The following is a 14,130-nucleotide window of genomic DNA, read 5'->3' as shown; positions in this document are numbered from 1 at the left end:
TGTACACGGTAGACGCTGCACTGTACTGCAGTCTGTGTAGACTCACGTGGCGCACACTGCACATGCACTCGGCAGTGTAGGAGTACACACTGCATCATGCCTTCACACACTGCAGTGTTGTGCAGGGTGTACAGCACACGCTCGTCACGTTGGTGTGTGCAGATGCTGTGCACACTACAGACGGCACTCTAGTCTGTGTAGATACACACAATGGACACTGCACACACTGCACTCAAGTGTGCGTAGATACTGCACTCTACACACTGCTCCCCCCCGTCTACAGTTTGTAGGTGCTGCGCACACGGGCGCACTGTATTCACATTGTAAATCCACACCGAATGCTGCACTGGTGCATATAAACACTAGGTGACACTGTGTGCACTGTGTACACACGCTGTATGTACACTCAATACTGCGTCAGTCCTGCAAATGCTGTAGGCCACATCGTGTACACACTGTGCGCACACTGCACACGTGCCAGCATGTGTGGACACTGTGGGCGACATTGTGTACCTACTGTGGGCACTACGCGTGCTGTCCTGCATCAGTGCACGCAGACTCTAAGCAACATTGTCTAACTACACACGCTACACTGTACACCCTCCCTTAGACACCGTAGGCTGCATTGTTACACACTGCACTGTTCACGCTACTCCAGCGTATGCTCTAACACACGTTCTATTACAGAGCGCAGCATCAGCAGGACCGGCCGATGTCATGTATGCACGGGCCGTGTTGGCCCACAGCGTGGCTGCACAATAGCGCCTGGTCCCCTCAGGACTCGCGTTGATGATCCCTGTGCCCAATGCCCGTCTGGTCTGCCGCCCCGCCCGGCTTCGGGAGTCCTCAGCAGCACCCACCAGCCCTCGTTTCCATCAGAACTGCCCAGGCGTCAGCCTAGTGGCGCTTGCCCTGTGGCGGCCACGCAGCTCCCTTCTGAGTGGACAGTCCTGTTCTCGGCTGTGTGTGGCTCAGGGTCAGGGCCAAGGGCTCCTACACGCCTCTGCGTCTGAGCTCCACCACGGCCCTTCGTCCCATTAGGAACGAAACAATTGTTGAGGACTCTTGAGACTTTATTTCCCTTGTCAGTTTTGGTCCTTCCTCCCGCCTTCCCTCTCTCCCTCCCTCCCTCCCTCCCTCCCTACCTCCCTCCCTCCCTACCTCCCTCCCTCCCTCCTTCCCTCCCTCCCTCCCTTCCTCCCTCCCTCCTTCCCTCCCTCCCTCCCTTCCTCCCTCCCTCCCTCCCTCTCTCCCTGCCTCTCTTGCTTCCTCCTCTCCCGTCCTCTCCCCTCCATCATTGCCATTTCCGAGCTGTCTGGGTGTACGTGCCTGATGGTGGTGCTCACGCCTCCTCCATTCCCAGGAAGCCCCGAGCTCCCTCTTGGGCCCAGCACCGAGCCGGCCCCGCCAGCCTCACACTGCCACACCTCCCTCCCCACTGTACTATCGCTCTGGCCCTGGTGCAGACTGTTCTATAGGGGCTGGTTGTGTTGATGGGTGTTTCGTGTTGGTTGCCGGTGGGTGTTTTGTATTGGTGGGTATTCTGTGTTGACTGTGTTGGTGTGTGTCGTTTTGTGTTGGCGGATATTTGTGATGGTTCTGATGGGTGTTGTTTTGCGTTGTGTACTTTGCCTTGGCAGTGTTGGTGGGTGTTTCGTGTTGGTGGCTGTCTTGCATTGTCTGTGGTGGTGGTTTTTGTTGGCAGGTGTGGTTCTGTGTTGCTGGTTGGTGGTGTGGGCGGGTGTTGTTTGGTGTTGGATGTCTGTGTTGTCTGGTTGTTGTTTTTCGTTGTCCGGTTGGTTGCTGGTTGTGGAGTTGTATTGTGGAGCCCGTCCTCCACTGGGTGTCCTGGCTGGGGGCTCTCGCTCGGCCCCGCCCTGGGGCTCCTGAGTGACCTCATGCTCCCGGCCCCCGTGGGCCCGGCCTTTGTGACAATCGCGGTGTCTGCCCTGTCCCCAGGTTCTGAAGCACGGGCGCGTGGACGAGCATCTGCGGCGTGTGTCTGTGAGAAGATTCGAGTCCTTCGGCCTGTTTTCTGTGACGGAGGCGGAGGCGGAGGCGGCAGGCCCGGCCGGGGGTCGGTGGCTCCTGTATACCAGCGTCATCTCCCCTGAGCACAGTGTCTTTGTGAGGTGGGACGGGTCCCCGGGGTGCTCGGCTCCAGGGGCAGCTTCTGGGCCCCTCAGCCCGCCTCTGGGCTCGGGGCCACCACCTGGGCTCCGGGGAGGGACAAGGGGGAACGCCCGGTCACTAGGAGCACCCCGCCCGGGACTTTGCCCCTCTGGGGGCAGCGCGGTGCTCTGCGAGGCGCTGGGGCTGCCGCCGCCCAGGGTCCACGCTCTGAAGGCGCCGGGGCCCTTCGGGAGCGGCTGTAGGAGGGCCGGAGGGTCTCCGTGGATCTGCGGCTGATTAAGCTCGGGGAGGGCAGGAATGACTTTAAGGAAAAGTGTTTCCATAACGGCTGCCTATTTATAGTATCTGAACTATTTTAGCTCCAGATAAGTTCGAAGCTGTAATTTTACCATAATAGCTAAAACTTGGGCTTTGGGTGGAGGTGGGGCTGGATGGCTGGGGTTGGCTTCCCAAGGCTGTTGGAAACTCCAGGAGGGAGGGTCGCGCCCACCAGCCTCCCCTTGGCATGCGCCAGACACCCCTGGGGCAGGGGGCCGGGGACGGCCCCTCACGGACTCATCGTAGGAGCAGGGGGAGACAGTGGGGAGGTGGGCCTGGGACGTTGCCTGGCCTCCACTGCCCGGCCCCCGTCCGCTTGGCTGCGGTCAGCACAGCCCCTGCAGGATCTGTGGGTCTTAGGGACAGGACTGATCTTAGGGGACAGGGGCTTAGCTTAGGGGATAGGACTGGCCTTAGGTACAGGACTGGCCTTAGAGGGGACAGGACTGGACTTAGGGGACAGGACTGACCTGAGGGGACAGGACTGGACTTAGGGGACAGGACTGGACTTAGGGGACAGGATTGGCTTGGAGGGGACAGGACTGGTCTTAGGGGACAGGGGCTGGCCTTAGAGGACAGTGGCTAGGCCGTAGGGGACAGGACTGGCCTTAGGGGACAGGGGCTAGGCCTTAGAGGACTGACCTTAGGGACAGGACTGGCCCTTGGGGACAGGGGCTGGCCTTAGGGGACACACAGGAACCTGTGGGGTCAGCACGGGGCCAGCCCTGCTGCCCCCAGCTGTGTCCGTCGTGCCGTCCCTCTGACCATCCGAATGTTGGGTTCATTGTCATACACGATGGCCACAGGGCAGAGACCTTGGGATTAGGACTCAGGTTGGGGGACAGCGACTCTGAGCCTGGCCTGGCCTGGCCGTGGGGGTCCTCGGGCTGGCTCCCAAGAATGGCCCAGGCACGCCTGCAGGCCTGGAGGGCGGGTTTTCTTTTGAGAGCCCAAACCAGTTACGCTGTATTCTGTCTCATTTTTAAAAGCCAACGATCGGTTTGTCTAGTACAGCCCAAGCAGCCAGGTGAGCACTGATGCTGCGACTCAAGGGTTGGTCACTACGAAGCGTGGTTGCTCGCAGACTGGCCCAGGGCAGCGACAGCTCTGGCCTCGAGGCTGTGTCAACTCTGCCCCGTGGGCACTGGGCACCCCCAGGTGCACCGAGGCTGCCCGCAGGGGGCTTCCTAGGCGGGCCGCTCGCGTGAGCCCTCGCTTCTCTAGAAAATTAGTAACTGTTGGCACTTCAGGGTTAATCAAACACTGTTTTCCTCCTTTCTAGGCATCATGGTGGATCACTGAATGTTAAAGATGTTCTTACAAGCTTCGACAACACAGGAAATGTTTGTGAGTTCTGTGCATGCTTATTATCTTGAAATCTTTGTAGTGTTTTAAAACTGAATTTGCACTGGTGGCTTTTCCCCTTGTGTTTATAATCCCGACTGATTTGTATTTATGAATATATTAGAAATTCTCTTTATAGCTGCAAAATAGGTCTCCTGCAAATTGTACTAACTAGAGGGTCAGGGAGTTTTTGTACACTGCAGTGGTGTGTGAAAGATAAGGTGTGTGGGGGGAGTGTGAAGTGTGACCAGTGAGGTGTGGGTGTATGTGAGGGGTGTGTGTGTGTGTGAGGGGTGTGTGTGTGTGAGGGGGGTGTGGTGGAGAGACAGCGCGGGTCCGAGCCGCTCTGGGCTTTGCTTTGTCTGCTGCTTTGGCCCCGGGGTCCGCTGACGGCCACTCCTTCCTTCTCTGCCGGCTTCTGGCTGCTTCTCCCATAGCGCACCGTGAACCCGAATTTGTGTCTCTTGTGGCTGCACTTGAATGTTTCTTATGTGCCGTATTTCGGTGCTGTGGAATCTGTTGTCTGTGCATCTGAGCTTCTGATGAAGCTGTGATGGGTCTCCGGAGAAACTCGTCGGAATCAGTTTCTCCACTCTCCAGTTCAGTTCCTGCCTGCCCTTGGCTGCTCTCTGGGCCCCCGTCCTTGTGGCAGGCCGGGTCTGCCCTGTTGGCCTTGGCTGAGTTGCAGAGTCAGGCGATGTGGGCAGGTACTGCTGCCCAGGAGGCCCTGCCCTGTGTGGGTGGTCGCCAGGGGTGGGCCCTGGGGGGCTCCAGGCAGCCTGAGTATGTCTGGGGCGAGAGGCCTGGCCCTCCCGGAGCTCGTGGAGCAGTGCTCGCTCGCGGCCTCTGATCGCTGGAGGTCCAGGGCCGAGCCCCGGGGTGTCTGCTGCCACAGTCTCCAGAGGTCCCCACTGTCCTCAAGGGCTCAGATCCCACTTGTTCTCCCTGAGCATGGTGTGCAAAGGCCTGTCAATTCCGGTGGGATGCAGGGTGGCCTCTTGCCCCTCGTGGGGCATCGGCTCTGGCTGCCCAGGGCGGCTCTGAGGGACGCCAAGTCTGCCCAGAGGTCTGGGCTCTGCTCTGGGCACCTCGCTGCCCTGCGCTCCCAACATCTGCTCCCGGGGGCCTGGCGTGGGGGGCTGTGGCTGGGGACCGAGACTCGGCATTGGCACATGTCGCCTCTGTGTCCCCTGGCACCCGGCCATGGCCACTGGGCCTCAGGGCCCGCCGGCCCTGCTCTGTCCCGGAGCCTCTGTGGCACCTGGGGGGGGGGGGGGAGGTGCGCTCAGGCTTCTTCAGGTTTGAGGCAGTGGCTGCAAGAGGGCCCTAGATGGACGCCAGTGACTCAGGCCCCTGCGCCCTGGCCAGCGCGGGCCCTGCCCAGCAACTCCCCAGCAGAGGGCGCCCGCAGCACTGGCCGCCGGTGGCTCCGTCTGTCTGCGCGGGGCAGCAGGACCCGGGCGCGTCTGGGCTTGGCTCTTCTAAACAGCAGCTGCTCGAGCAGTGAGACCCTCAGCCCCTGCCTGAAGAGCTGACGCTCTCTCCGGGTGCCCGGGCGGGACACAGGGCGTCTCCCCAGCCTCACTCTCCCGGGGCGTCCACTCCTGGGTCATCGGCCTCTGAGCACGCGAAGACAGCAGGGACGGAAGGATGGACGGACGGACGGGACGACCGGGCCCTGGTGTGGGCAGGTGGGTGCCCACGCACCCACGGTCTAAGACCCTTGGCCCCAGCCTTAAGTCAATCTGAAAAGAAAAATTGCCGTTTCTTTGTTGCAGACACTCGAGCTGCGAATTGCGAGAGAGACACTCGCTCCTACAGGCGCCAGGCGGGGCCGAGAGTAAGGGTTGGACAAGGGCCAGCTCCTGGCGCTGGACACTGCCCGTGGCCAGCTTGGAGCCCCGTGTGGGACCTGCCCCTGCTCCCCCGGCGAGTCTCACCCCTGCTCCTGCCGGCTTCGCCCCTGCTCCTGCTCCCCCCTGCTCCCCCACTCTAACCCGTGCAGTTCTGGCCGCCTCGAGCCTTTTCCCATCTCGCTATGCCCCAGAATCGGCAGCAGCCGAGGCCGGTCAGTGTCTCCCCGGACTGGTGTGACCTCCTCTCCTGGGGCCCTGGCAAGTGTGTCGCGGTGGCCGTCTCAAGTCGGGCCCCTGTCAGGGCCGGCGCCACTGTGTGTGCTGTCGGGCTGGGCTTGAGGCCCTCCTGGACGGGGCTGTTGCGGCCTGTGCCGGCCCCTGTGGCCGGGCCCCTTGCTCTGTTGGTGGCCACATCAGCCCTGGAGGACCGCACTAGGTCAGCAGGTGGTGTCCCCTCTGCTGTTACACGTGTTCCGCTTTGTGACTTCCGGGGCGCACTTAGGGGTGTGGGCCGGCGGGGCCCGGGCAGGGGCGGACGAGTGTGGGCAGTGGGGGCTGATGCAGGTGCAGGCAGGCGTGGGCCCGGCAGGTGCCGCCTGCAGCAGTGGGAGTGAGGTGCAGCCCAGGTGGAAGGAGGCTGCAGGGACACACGGGGACACACGGGGGCACACAGGGACACCCGCCGCCCTGCGCCCAGTTCCTCTGCCCTCCCTCAGCACCGGGAGATGAAGAGCCCAGGTAGGAACCGACAGGCCACAGGAACGCTCTGGGCCGGAGGGAGGGCTGGGGTGAGCTGGGGGTGCTTCAGATGCGGTTGGAACTGACGTTGGCCAGGGGGGATTCCCTGTGTCTGGGAGCGTGCCCGCATGTGCGTGGGAGGCGCAGCTCACGGTCTGCCACTGCACTGAAGGGGGTGGCAAGCAGGGCTGAGTGCGTGCGGGGGCAGGTGTGCGGGCGTGTGGTACGTGGGGCGTGGGCGTGGCATGCAGTGCGGCTCCCTTCCCTGCCTGCCTCCTTCTCGAGCTGCCCAGACTCCAGCCCGGTGTCGCAGTGGAGACTCGGCCCTGGTCTCCAGGGGACGCCAGGAAACGGCCTGCCTGGCTCTTGGTGACTCTCGGTGGTGGCCTGGGTGTGCCACTGGGGTGACTGGGACTCTCGGCCCCCGAGCTGTGTGTGGGTGTGAGTGCTGGCCGCGGCCCTGAGCTCCTGAGAGGAAGACTTGGGTGTCGGCGGGTCTGTGCCTGCCCAGTGAGCCCCGGGCCGGCTCCCTGGACGCGCTGTGGACCCCTCATCTGGCGTCCGGCCCACCCCGCTCTCCAGGAACCTGCTGCCTCTGTCCTCAGCCTCCCACTGGGACTTAGTTTGGGGTTCTATGTCTTTAAAACATGGTTCTTCTTAAATATTCGCCAGGCCCGCGGTCCTGTGGCGGGATCTGCTTTAGGCCCTAACAGGCCTGGGGCGGGGGGGCAGCCCTCCCCACCGGCCATCAGCCAGGTGGATTTGGCATCTTCTCGGCGTCTCATTGACCTTGTCCAGTCTCGGGTGAAAGTTGCTGTTTTTGAGATGAGCGAGAAGGATTTGGGCTCCCCCTGCCCCGTGGGGCTCCCATCCGTCCCGCCCATCCCGTCCGCTGTCTGCCCACACACTCTGCGCCCGGGGTCTCGCAGGGGAAGCCAAGACCCTCGCGCTTCCTGACTTACTTTGCTTCGTGTAATCCCTTCCAGTTCCTTCAGACTCACTGCAAGTGACAGTCTGCTCTGCCCCCGTCACGGCGTTTCCCGGTCCGAGTAGCATTGGGCAGGCGACTCTGGAGGTGACGGTCCCTCTGGAGGTGACGGTCCCGTCCGCCCCGTGGGACACAGCCCCGGGCGATCCCTGAGCGTCCCGGGTGCCACCCCGGCACCCCCCTCCCGGGAGACCTGGGCAGTTCCGTGTCCTGGTCACTTAGAATCCCAGGCTGGGGCTTCCGGGACAGGCTCGTCTGGGTTCCTTTTGCCTGGATGTCCACCACGTGCTTGTGGTCTGGGCGGCCCCTCCCTGGGGTTTGGGCCAGGGTGCGAGCTGGCTAGGCACTCAGGGCGCTCCGGGTGGGACTGCGGGGGCCGCCTGGGGTGGGTGCGCCCACGCCCTCACCTTGTGGCTTTACGTGGTCCTGGCATCTGCTGTAGAGGACACTAATGTCATTTCGTTTCACGCTGGCCACGCGACCCCCGGTTCCAGCCCAGCCAGTGCTGAGTGGCTCTGGCCTCTCCATCCTTGCCCGCCTCCTTGTCCTCTCGGCTCGCAGTTTCCCCGCCGAGGGCCCCTCCTGGACCCCAGCAGGCCTTCAAGTGCTTTCCTGCTGGCTAATGCTGCTTTTAAGATGGACGTAATGTCACCCTCTCTGTCTCTTTGTTGCGGCCACTTAGTAGATGGACCGGCCCTGCCTGGCGTTGTCCCTTCCAAGGCCTCCTGCCCTCCCAGACCATCTTCCTGCCTGTTTCTTCTGCAAGGCCCGGGAGGGACCGTCCCCAGCGACTGCCCCTGGGCGCCTCTCCCCAGGTCTTGGTGAAAGGGCCTTCCCTGCACAGTGGCTAGGATGGGCTTGACCCCAGGTCCCGGTGTGCGGGCTGGGCCCCTCTGCGCCCCCCACCCTTTGCTCCCCTGCCCCAGGGTGGGGCGGCCTCTTTGCTGACAGGCCGAGGCAGGTGCATCCTGGAGTGTCGTGGACAGGGGATCGGGCCAAGGCAGGGTGTGAGGGCTGTCAGGGTTGCTGGGGCCCCAGATTGCAGCCTGGTCAGGGGCTGAGATGAGCATGAACATGCGTCCTTGCACGGCGTCCATCCATCCACGACGGTGAGAACTTTGGGGGTCTCCCAAGGTGCCGCTTCTTGGCCCACCCAAGCAGATCAGCGCCAGGGCCAGCAGGGGGCGCAGCCTGTGCTGCGGCTGCGCAGTTGGACCCCAGGGAACACTGCTGCCCCTCACTGTGGGACCCTCACTGCGGGACCCTCACTGCCGGGACCCTCACTGCGGGACCCTCACTGCCGGGACCCTCACTGCCGGGACCCTCACTGCAGGACCCTCACTGCTGGAACCCTCACTGCCGGGACCCTCACTGCCGGGACCCTCACTGCGGGACCCTCACTGCCCAGGACCCTCACTGCGGGCCCCTCTGTCCCTCACCTCATTGGTGTGGGTTGACACACCCTTCACCTGTCCCTCCCTCCAGCCCAGGCTGTTCTGCCCAGCCCAAGGCCCCTGGCTCAGGGATCCTGCATGTGGCCGGGGTCAGCCCCGCCTTTGCCCTGTCAGCCTCTGTGGCCAGAGCCCGTTCCCAGTGTCGTTGAGCTGATGGGAGCTGGGCCAGGGCCTGTGGGACGACTCCTCTGGGAGGGAACAACCATGTCCCCCGGGAGCCGCCGGCCCACCCCTGCCCTCCAGGCCGGACTCAGGTCAGCCCCCCCGGGGGTCCTCTTGCTGCGGGAGGCGGGGGTCCCGTGCTGGGCCACGTGGCTCTGGAGACCCTCCAGCCACGTCTCCGGGTGCCACGGTGATCTGACAGGGTTTGCGTCTGCCGATCTCTCGGGCTTCCTCAGGGGCCTCCACAGAGACGCTTTTCTGTGTGGCAGGTCATAGCTGTACCTGTGCCGCTTTTTAGAATTCCTCTCCGCTTCCCCGGAACACACTGATCTTAGATCATGATCTTTTCAAGTTCCTGGAACAAATTTCCCCCAGTTTCCCACCAGCCCGTTAATTTGGGTGATGTTTTTCAGGTTAATTATCTGTGCTCCACTCCAGCACGCACTATTTTTAATGCCGGCGGTGACTCACTGACAGCACACGTGGATCCGCGTCTGTACCCAGTTAGAGCCGCCGCGTCTGCCCTGCCTGGCCAGCAGGGCTGCTCAGAGTCTGCCCTGCCTGGGCACGGGGACACGGGTGGCCACTCGCCCAGCATGGGGCCCGTCCTGCCTCCCAGCGCCTGGCCAGGGCCTCTCTCAGCGCCTGTACTGGAGGCGGGCATGGGGGTCGCCTGGGCCGGAGCTGCGGTCAGGCTCCTGTCCACGCAGGGTGGGCAGGTGGGCAGCTGCCTCTGGCGTTCGTTCTCAGCGTAGGCCGAGGCCGTGTGACCATGAGGGTGGGCCGGACCCGGGGGCACGGAGGGGCCACGGCCCTGCGAGATAGGGTGGCCGCAGGGCTGATGTGAACAGACGGGGACGTGGCGGGTGGACAGTGGGGAGGTGGGTGACGGTTGTGGGTGCGTTGGCGGGCGGGTGAACCGTGGGTGGGTAGACGGTAGGTCAGCGAGTGGACGGCGGGTGCCAGGTCCTAGTGGGCTGCTGTTTGTGGGCCTGACGGCAGTCCTTCCCTGCCCGGTTCTGAAAGGTCATTCTCCACGGGCCGACCGACGCCCGGGCGCGGCCGTTGTGTCTCACTCAGGGACAGCAGCTGCAGTGCTGGCCACAGGTGATGGGGCCACAGGGTCATAGGTCATAGGTCACAGGGTTCCAAAGCTGAGTTCTGTCGTGGAGAAACGGGTCGGGGTCCTTGAGGGAGTAGCAGCTGGGCCCAGGCGGGGCCGCCACCAGGGCTGACGAGGGCCAGCGGCGGGCGGCACATCCGAGGGGCACCGTGCAGCGACCGGCGGGCGGTGAGGATGGCAGGCACCTGGCTGCGGGCAGCCGGACAGCCCTGCGCCGGAGTGACTTTGGCAGCGACCGAGGCTGCGGGAGAGAAGCCCCGAGAGGCTGCCCGCCCCCCTGGTCCCCGGGCGCCCGACACGGCTCCTCTGTCCCCCGGGACACTGGCTGGGGGCTGCTCGGGGCCCGCTGGGGCACCGTCCTGCCAGCCCCGGCCTCAGGGTGCCCTGGCACGTGGGCTTGGCGCCCCAGCCCTGTGCCAAGGATGGTCTGCCTGCCAGGCCCCTACCCCGCTGCCCCCAGCCCACAGTGCCCGCTAGCCCCCGCGGCCGGTGCGCGTCACTTTTGCTGTCACCTCCTTGTGTTCGCCGGCCGGCCGGCCACACTCTGTCTGATGGATGCGTCCTCCTCGTCCCATGGCGACTCTCCGCTCCTGGCAGGCGTGGGCTGTGGCCTCGTGGCCCGTGACCTCGCGCGCTCTCGCCTGCACTCAGGTGCGGGGTCTCTGTCCAGGGCCGCTTGTGCTTCCGGGCTCCTGAGCCCCCTTTCCAGGCAGACCCCGGCCTCTGGGTCGGTGCTGTGGGCCGGAACCACGGTCCTACCTGTGAGCCTTGGGGTTGGCTGCACCGTGAGCACCAGGGGCCGCTCTAGGACTCCTGGGCAGTGCTCACTGCTCCCCTGGCGCCTGGCCACACGTCCGCTGGCAGACTCAGGTGCTGAGGACCCCGGGCCAGCCAGGCCGACGTGCCCCTTGCGCAGGAGTGAGGCCTGAAGAAGAGCGGGAGGTGGCTGTGTCCAAGGGTCACGGGGCGCCATCAGCACCCGGCGCCCTTGGTCTGGGCAGAGCCCCTGCTCTTTGCGACAGTGCTCCGAGGAGTCCCCTCGGGCACGTGCATGACACTAGCACCTGTGGTTGACGGTTGGGCTGGGGGCCCGGGGCTTGTGCCTGGAACGCCGAGGTGAAGGGCCTCTGTCCTCAGGAGGACGTCAGGTTTCCAGAGTCTTCGCGTGCTCGCACTCGAGGAAAAGCGCCTTCCCCGCCGTGGCCTCTGTGACCCTCCGGGATCTTCGCCATGAATGTTGTCCTTCTAGAGTTTAGCCCCTTTTGGTTTGTTTTTCAGTCACTGGCCTCGACTTTATTTATTATTAATTCATTTTTTATAAAACCACCGTGAGGAGCAAAGTTATCCACAGTTGGGTTTTGTGACACAGTGTCCCAACGCCGTCCCACCACGTTTCCCACCGTCAGTCCTCAGCTTCCTCCTTCCTGCCCGCCACTGCCCCTGTGGCAGGCACCCCCCTCTCTGTCTCTCTGTCTCTCCCTGTCTCTCTCTCTGTCTCTCCCTATCTCTGTCTCTCCCTGCCTCTGTCTGTCTCTGTCTCTCCTTCTCCTCTGTCTCTCTCTGTCTCTGCCTCTCTCTCTGTCTCTGTGTATCTCTGTTTCTCTCTCTCTCTCTCTCCCTCTCTTTTCTTCTCTCTGTCTCTCTCTGTCTCTCCCTCTCTCTCTTTTTCTCTCTTTCTGTCTCTATCTCTGTCTCTGTCTCTGTCTCTCTCTCTCTCGTTCTTTCTGGGCACTGTGGTTTGCAGTACCGGTACTGAACGGATATCATGCGTATCCCTTTCCCTCCTTTCGGCGCTTGGTTCCGTCTGGAGTGGTCATTTCCAGCTGCCATTGTCATAGTGGTTCCTCCTTATCCTGACCGCCCTCCCCGACTTGTGGCGGCGTCCAGCGGTGAGCCAGTCCTCCTGGCCCTCATTTCTACTGTCCTTGGGTGTCAGTCTCATCATGATCACGATTGCCTTGAGCAGGCCCCAGTAACGTCTCCTTTGTCCTAGCCCTGAGATTTTTTTTTAAAAAAGTGCCATGTTCAAGGCTCTTTCGGGGTTAGGAGAATGAGACCCATCATTGTTACTGGTATTTGGCATATTGGGTAACCCACGGGGAGTTTGCCAGACTCTGCCGTGTGGGCAGTTACATTCAGTAGCCTGCCAGGTTGGCCAAAGTAAGTCAGTCTCATACCTTGTTTATTATATCCCAACTGGTGCAGCCATTCTGCCTCCCCTCTCCTTCTCACCCATTCCTCTCGGCATGATGCTCTCCACGTCCATCCGTGACTTCATGTTTCCTAAGAGCTGCCTGGTGTTCCTCTGTAGCTGTGCCGTAGTTCCTGGTAGCATCCCGTCGCCTCTTCTCGGGCTCTTGTTTCCAGATTCTGGCACTGTGGACAGTGTTGCAGTCACCATAGAAGTTAGATTTGAGTCTCTTTTAGAGCGAGTGTGTTGGCAGTAAATAATCAGTAAAGGATTTTTGTGGGGTCTCTGGCTGGCAATGCTGGGAGCGGGAACCGTGGGTATTGGGGTCCCCGGGAGGGGACCGAGAGAGGAGAGAAGGGTCAGGTGACCTTCCGGGTCCCTTTCGATTCACCCTGGTGACGTGGTGCGTACGTGAGCCGTTGTCTGGTCCTGTTGCGTCTCGTGGCCAGAGGGGCTTGTGGTGGGCACAGACGTGCCGTTGGCAGCTCTCACCGACCTGGGTGTGAGCCGGCGCTTGGAAGGTTGGCCTGGCTGGGGCCACTCCCACTCCCCTTCCTGATGCCCCTGGTGGTCTTTGCTGTTCTTACTCCCCGTCCCCAGGGGGCAGGTGGGCCAGACCCCCACACAGGGAGTATGCTTCAGCCCTGGGTCACCTGGAGAGATTTCAGAGGTCCTTAGCGGTCAGCAGAGCCTCGTGACAGAGAAGGGTGTCGCCGCAGGGATGGTGGCTGATGACCTAGTGCTCAGGGTCAGTTTGGGCATGAGGCGGCTGCAGGCCAGGACCCGGAGAGCCTGGGCCAGAGCCCTGGCCCCAGGGGCTGAATTTAGTTGGTTTGGGGCCACACCCACGGCCAGTCCTCAGGGCTGGTTCCTGGCTCAGCCCCCCCCCCCCCCCCCCGGGCTCTGGACACCGTATGTGGTGCCAGCGATCGAACCGAGCCCATCAGGTGCCAGGCAAGTGCCCCCCCCAACCCAGCTCTGCTGTTGTTCTGCCCATGTGGGTCTGTGAGAACATGACCTGGAACGAGACAGCTGAGTGGTGCCCCACCTTCCGTGTGGCCCATCCCCCCCTGCCCGTTCTCCCTGGGTCTGGTCCATCCATCCCCCGGGTGTGGTCTCCCCCAGAGGTCCCCCCCATCACGGCCCCCCCATCCCCGCTGTCCATCCTCTGAGGTGACCTGTCCCCGAGATTAGGTCCAGGTTTGTCTTCAGAATTTTACTCACTCTTGGTTTCTTCTGATTTCTGTTGTCTTTTGAAATTCAGATTGAGCTGTTGGCTTTCTGTCTGTCTGTGTGTCCTTGGGACAGCGCCCATGGCTGCAGTCACTGTGACAGGGCCATTTCCGCAGAGCCAGCCTGGCAGCCATGGGCGGGTTCAGGTACAGGGTCAGGGACCGAGCCGAGGAGCAGCCTGCAGCCGGCCTGGGCCCGCATGTGCATGCGTGTTCGTGTGTGTGTGTGTGTGTGTGTGCATGTGCACACGTGTATGTGTGTGCATGCATGAGGCGCAGATCGTAGGGGTGAGTCCCTCAGTCTGATGTCTGATTTGGTGCTTTGTGTGACTTGTATAAATTTCTAATGTAAATAGAGCAAATTGTGCGTGTGTGTCTGTGAACGTGTGTGAAATCTGTAATGAAATACGGGCGTAGAGAAGGAATTATATGTTTAAAGTCTTCAATTTTGTGAAAACAATGATTCCACGTTTTTCAAGTGGCCGCGCAGGATGTGAGCGTTGGCTGCGGGCGGGGGTGTGAGGTGCGGCCGCTCTCGCGGGCTCGGGCCTGTTCTAACCCCCACACGCCGGGTCCTGCTGGGACTCATAA

The 14,130-nt window shown here is 62.3% G+C and overlaps 1 protein-coding gene across 1 annotated transcript in view; it reads left to right on the top strand.

The window, feature by feature from the left end:
- CAMKMT (calmodulin-lysine N-methyltransferase) overlaps nucleotides 1-14,130 on the top strand; it is a 152,744-nt gene that overhangs the window by 1,034 nt on the left and 137,580 nt on the right. Inside the window, exons 4-5 of the mRNA XM_056130539.1 lie at nucleotides 1,960-2,132; nucleotides 3,734-3,798. Of these exons, the coding sequence (XP_055986514.1) occupies nucleotides 1,960-2,132; nucleotides 3,734-3,798 (238 nt within the window). The remainder of the gene's footprint in view (nucleotides 1-1,959; nucleotides 2,133-3,733; nucleotides 3,799-14,130) is intronic.

The sequence above is a fragment of the Sorex fumeus genome, unplaced genomic scaffold, assembly GCF_029834395.1.
Source record: "Sorex fumeus unplaced genomic scaffold, SorFum_2.1 ptg000079l, whole genome shotgun sequence".
NCBI classification, from domain to species: Eukaryota; Metazoa; Chordata; class Mammalia; order Eulipotyphla; family Soricidae; genus Sorex; species Sorex fumeus.
This window is presented reverse-complemented; position numbering and strand designations above follow the sequence as displayed.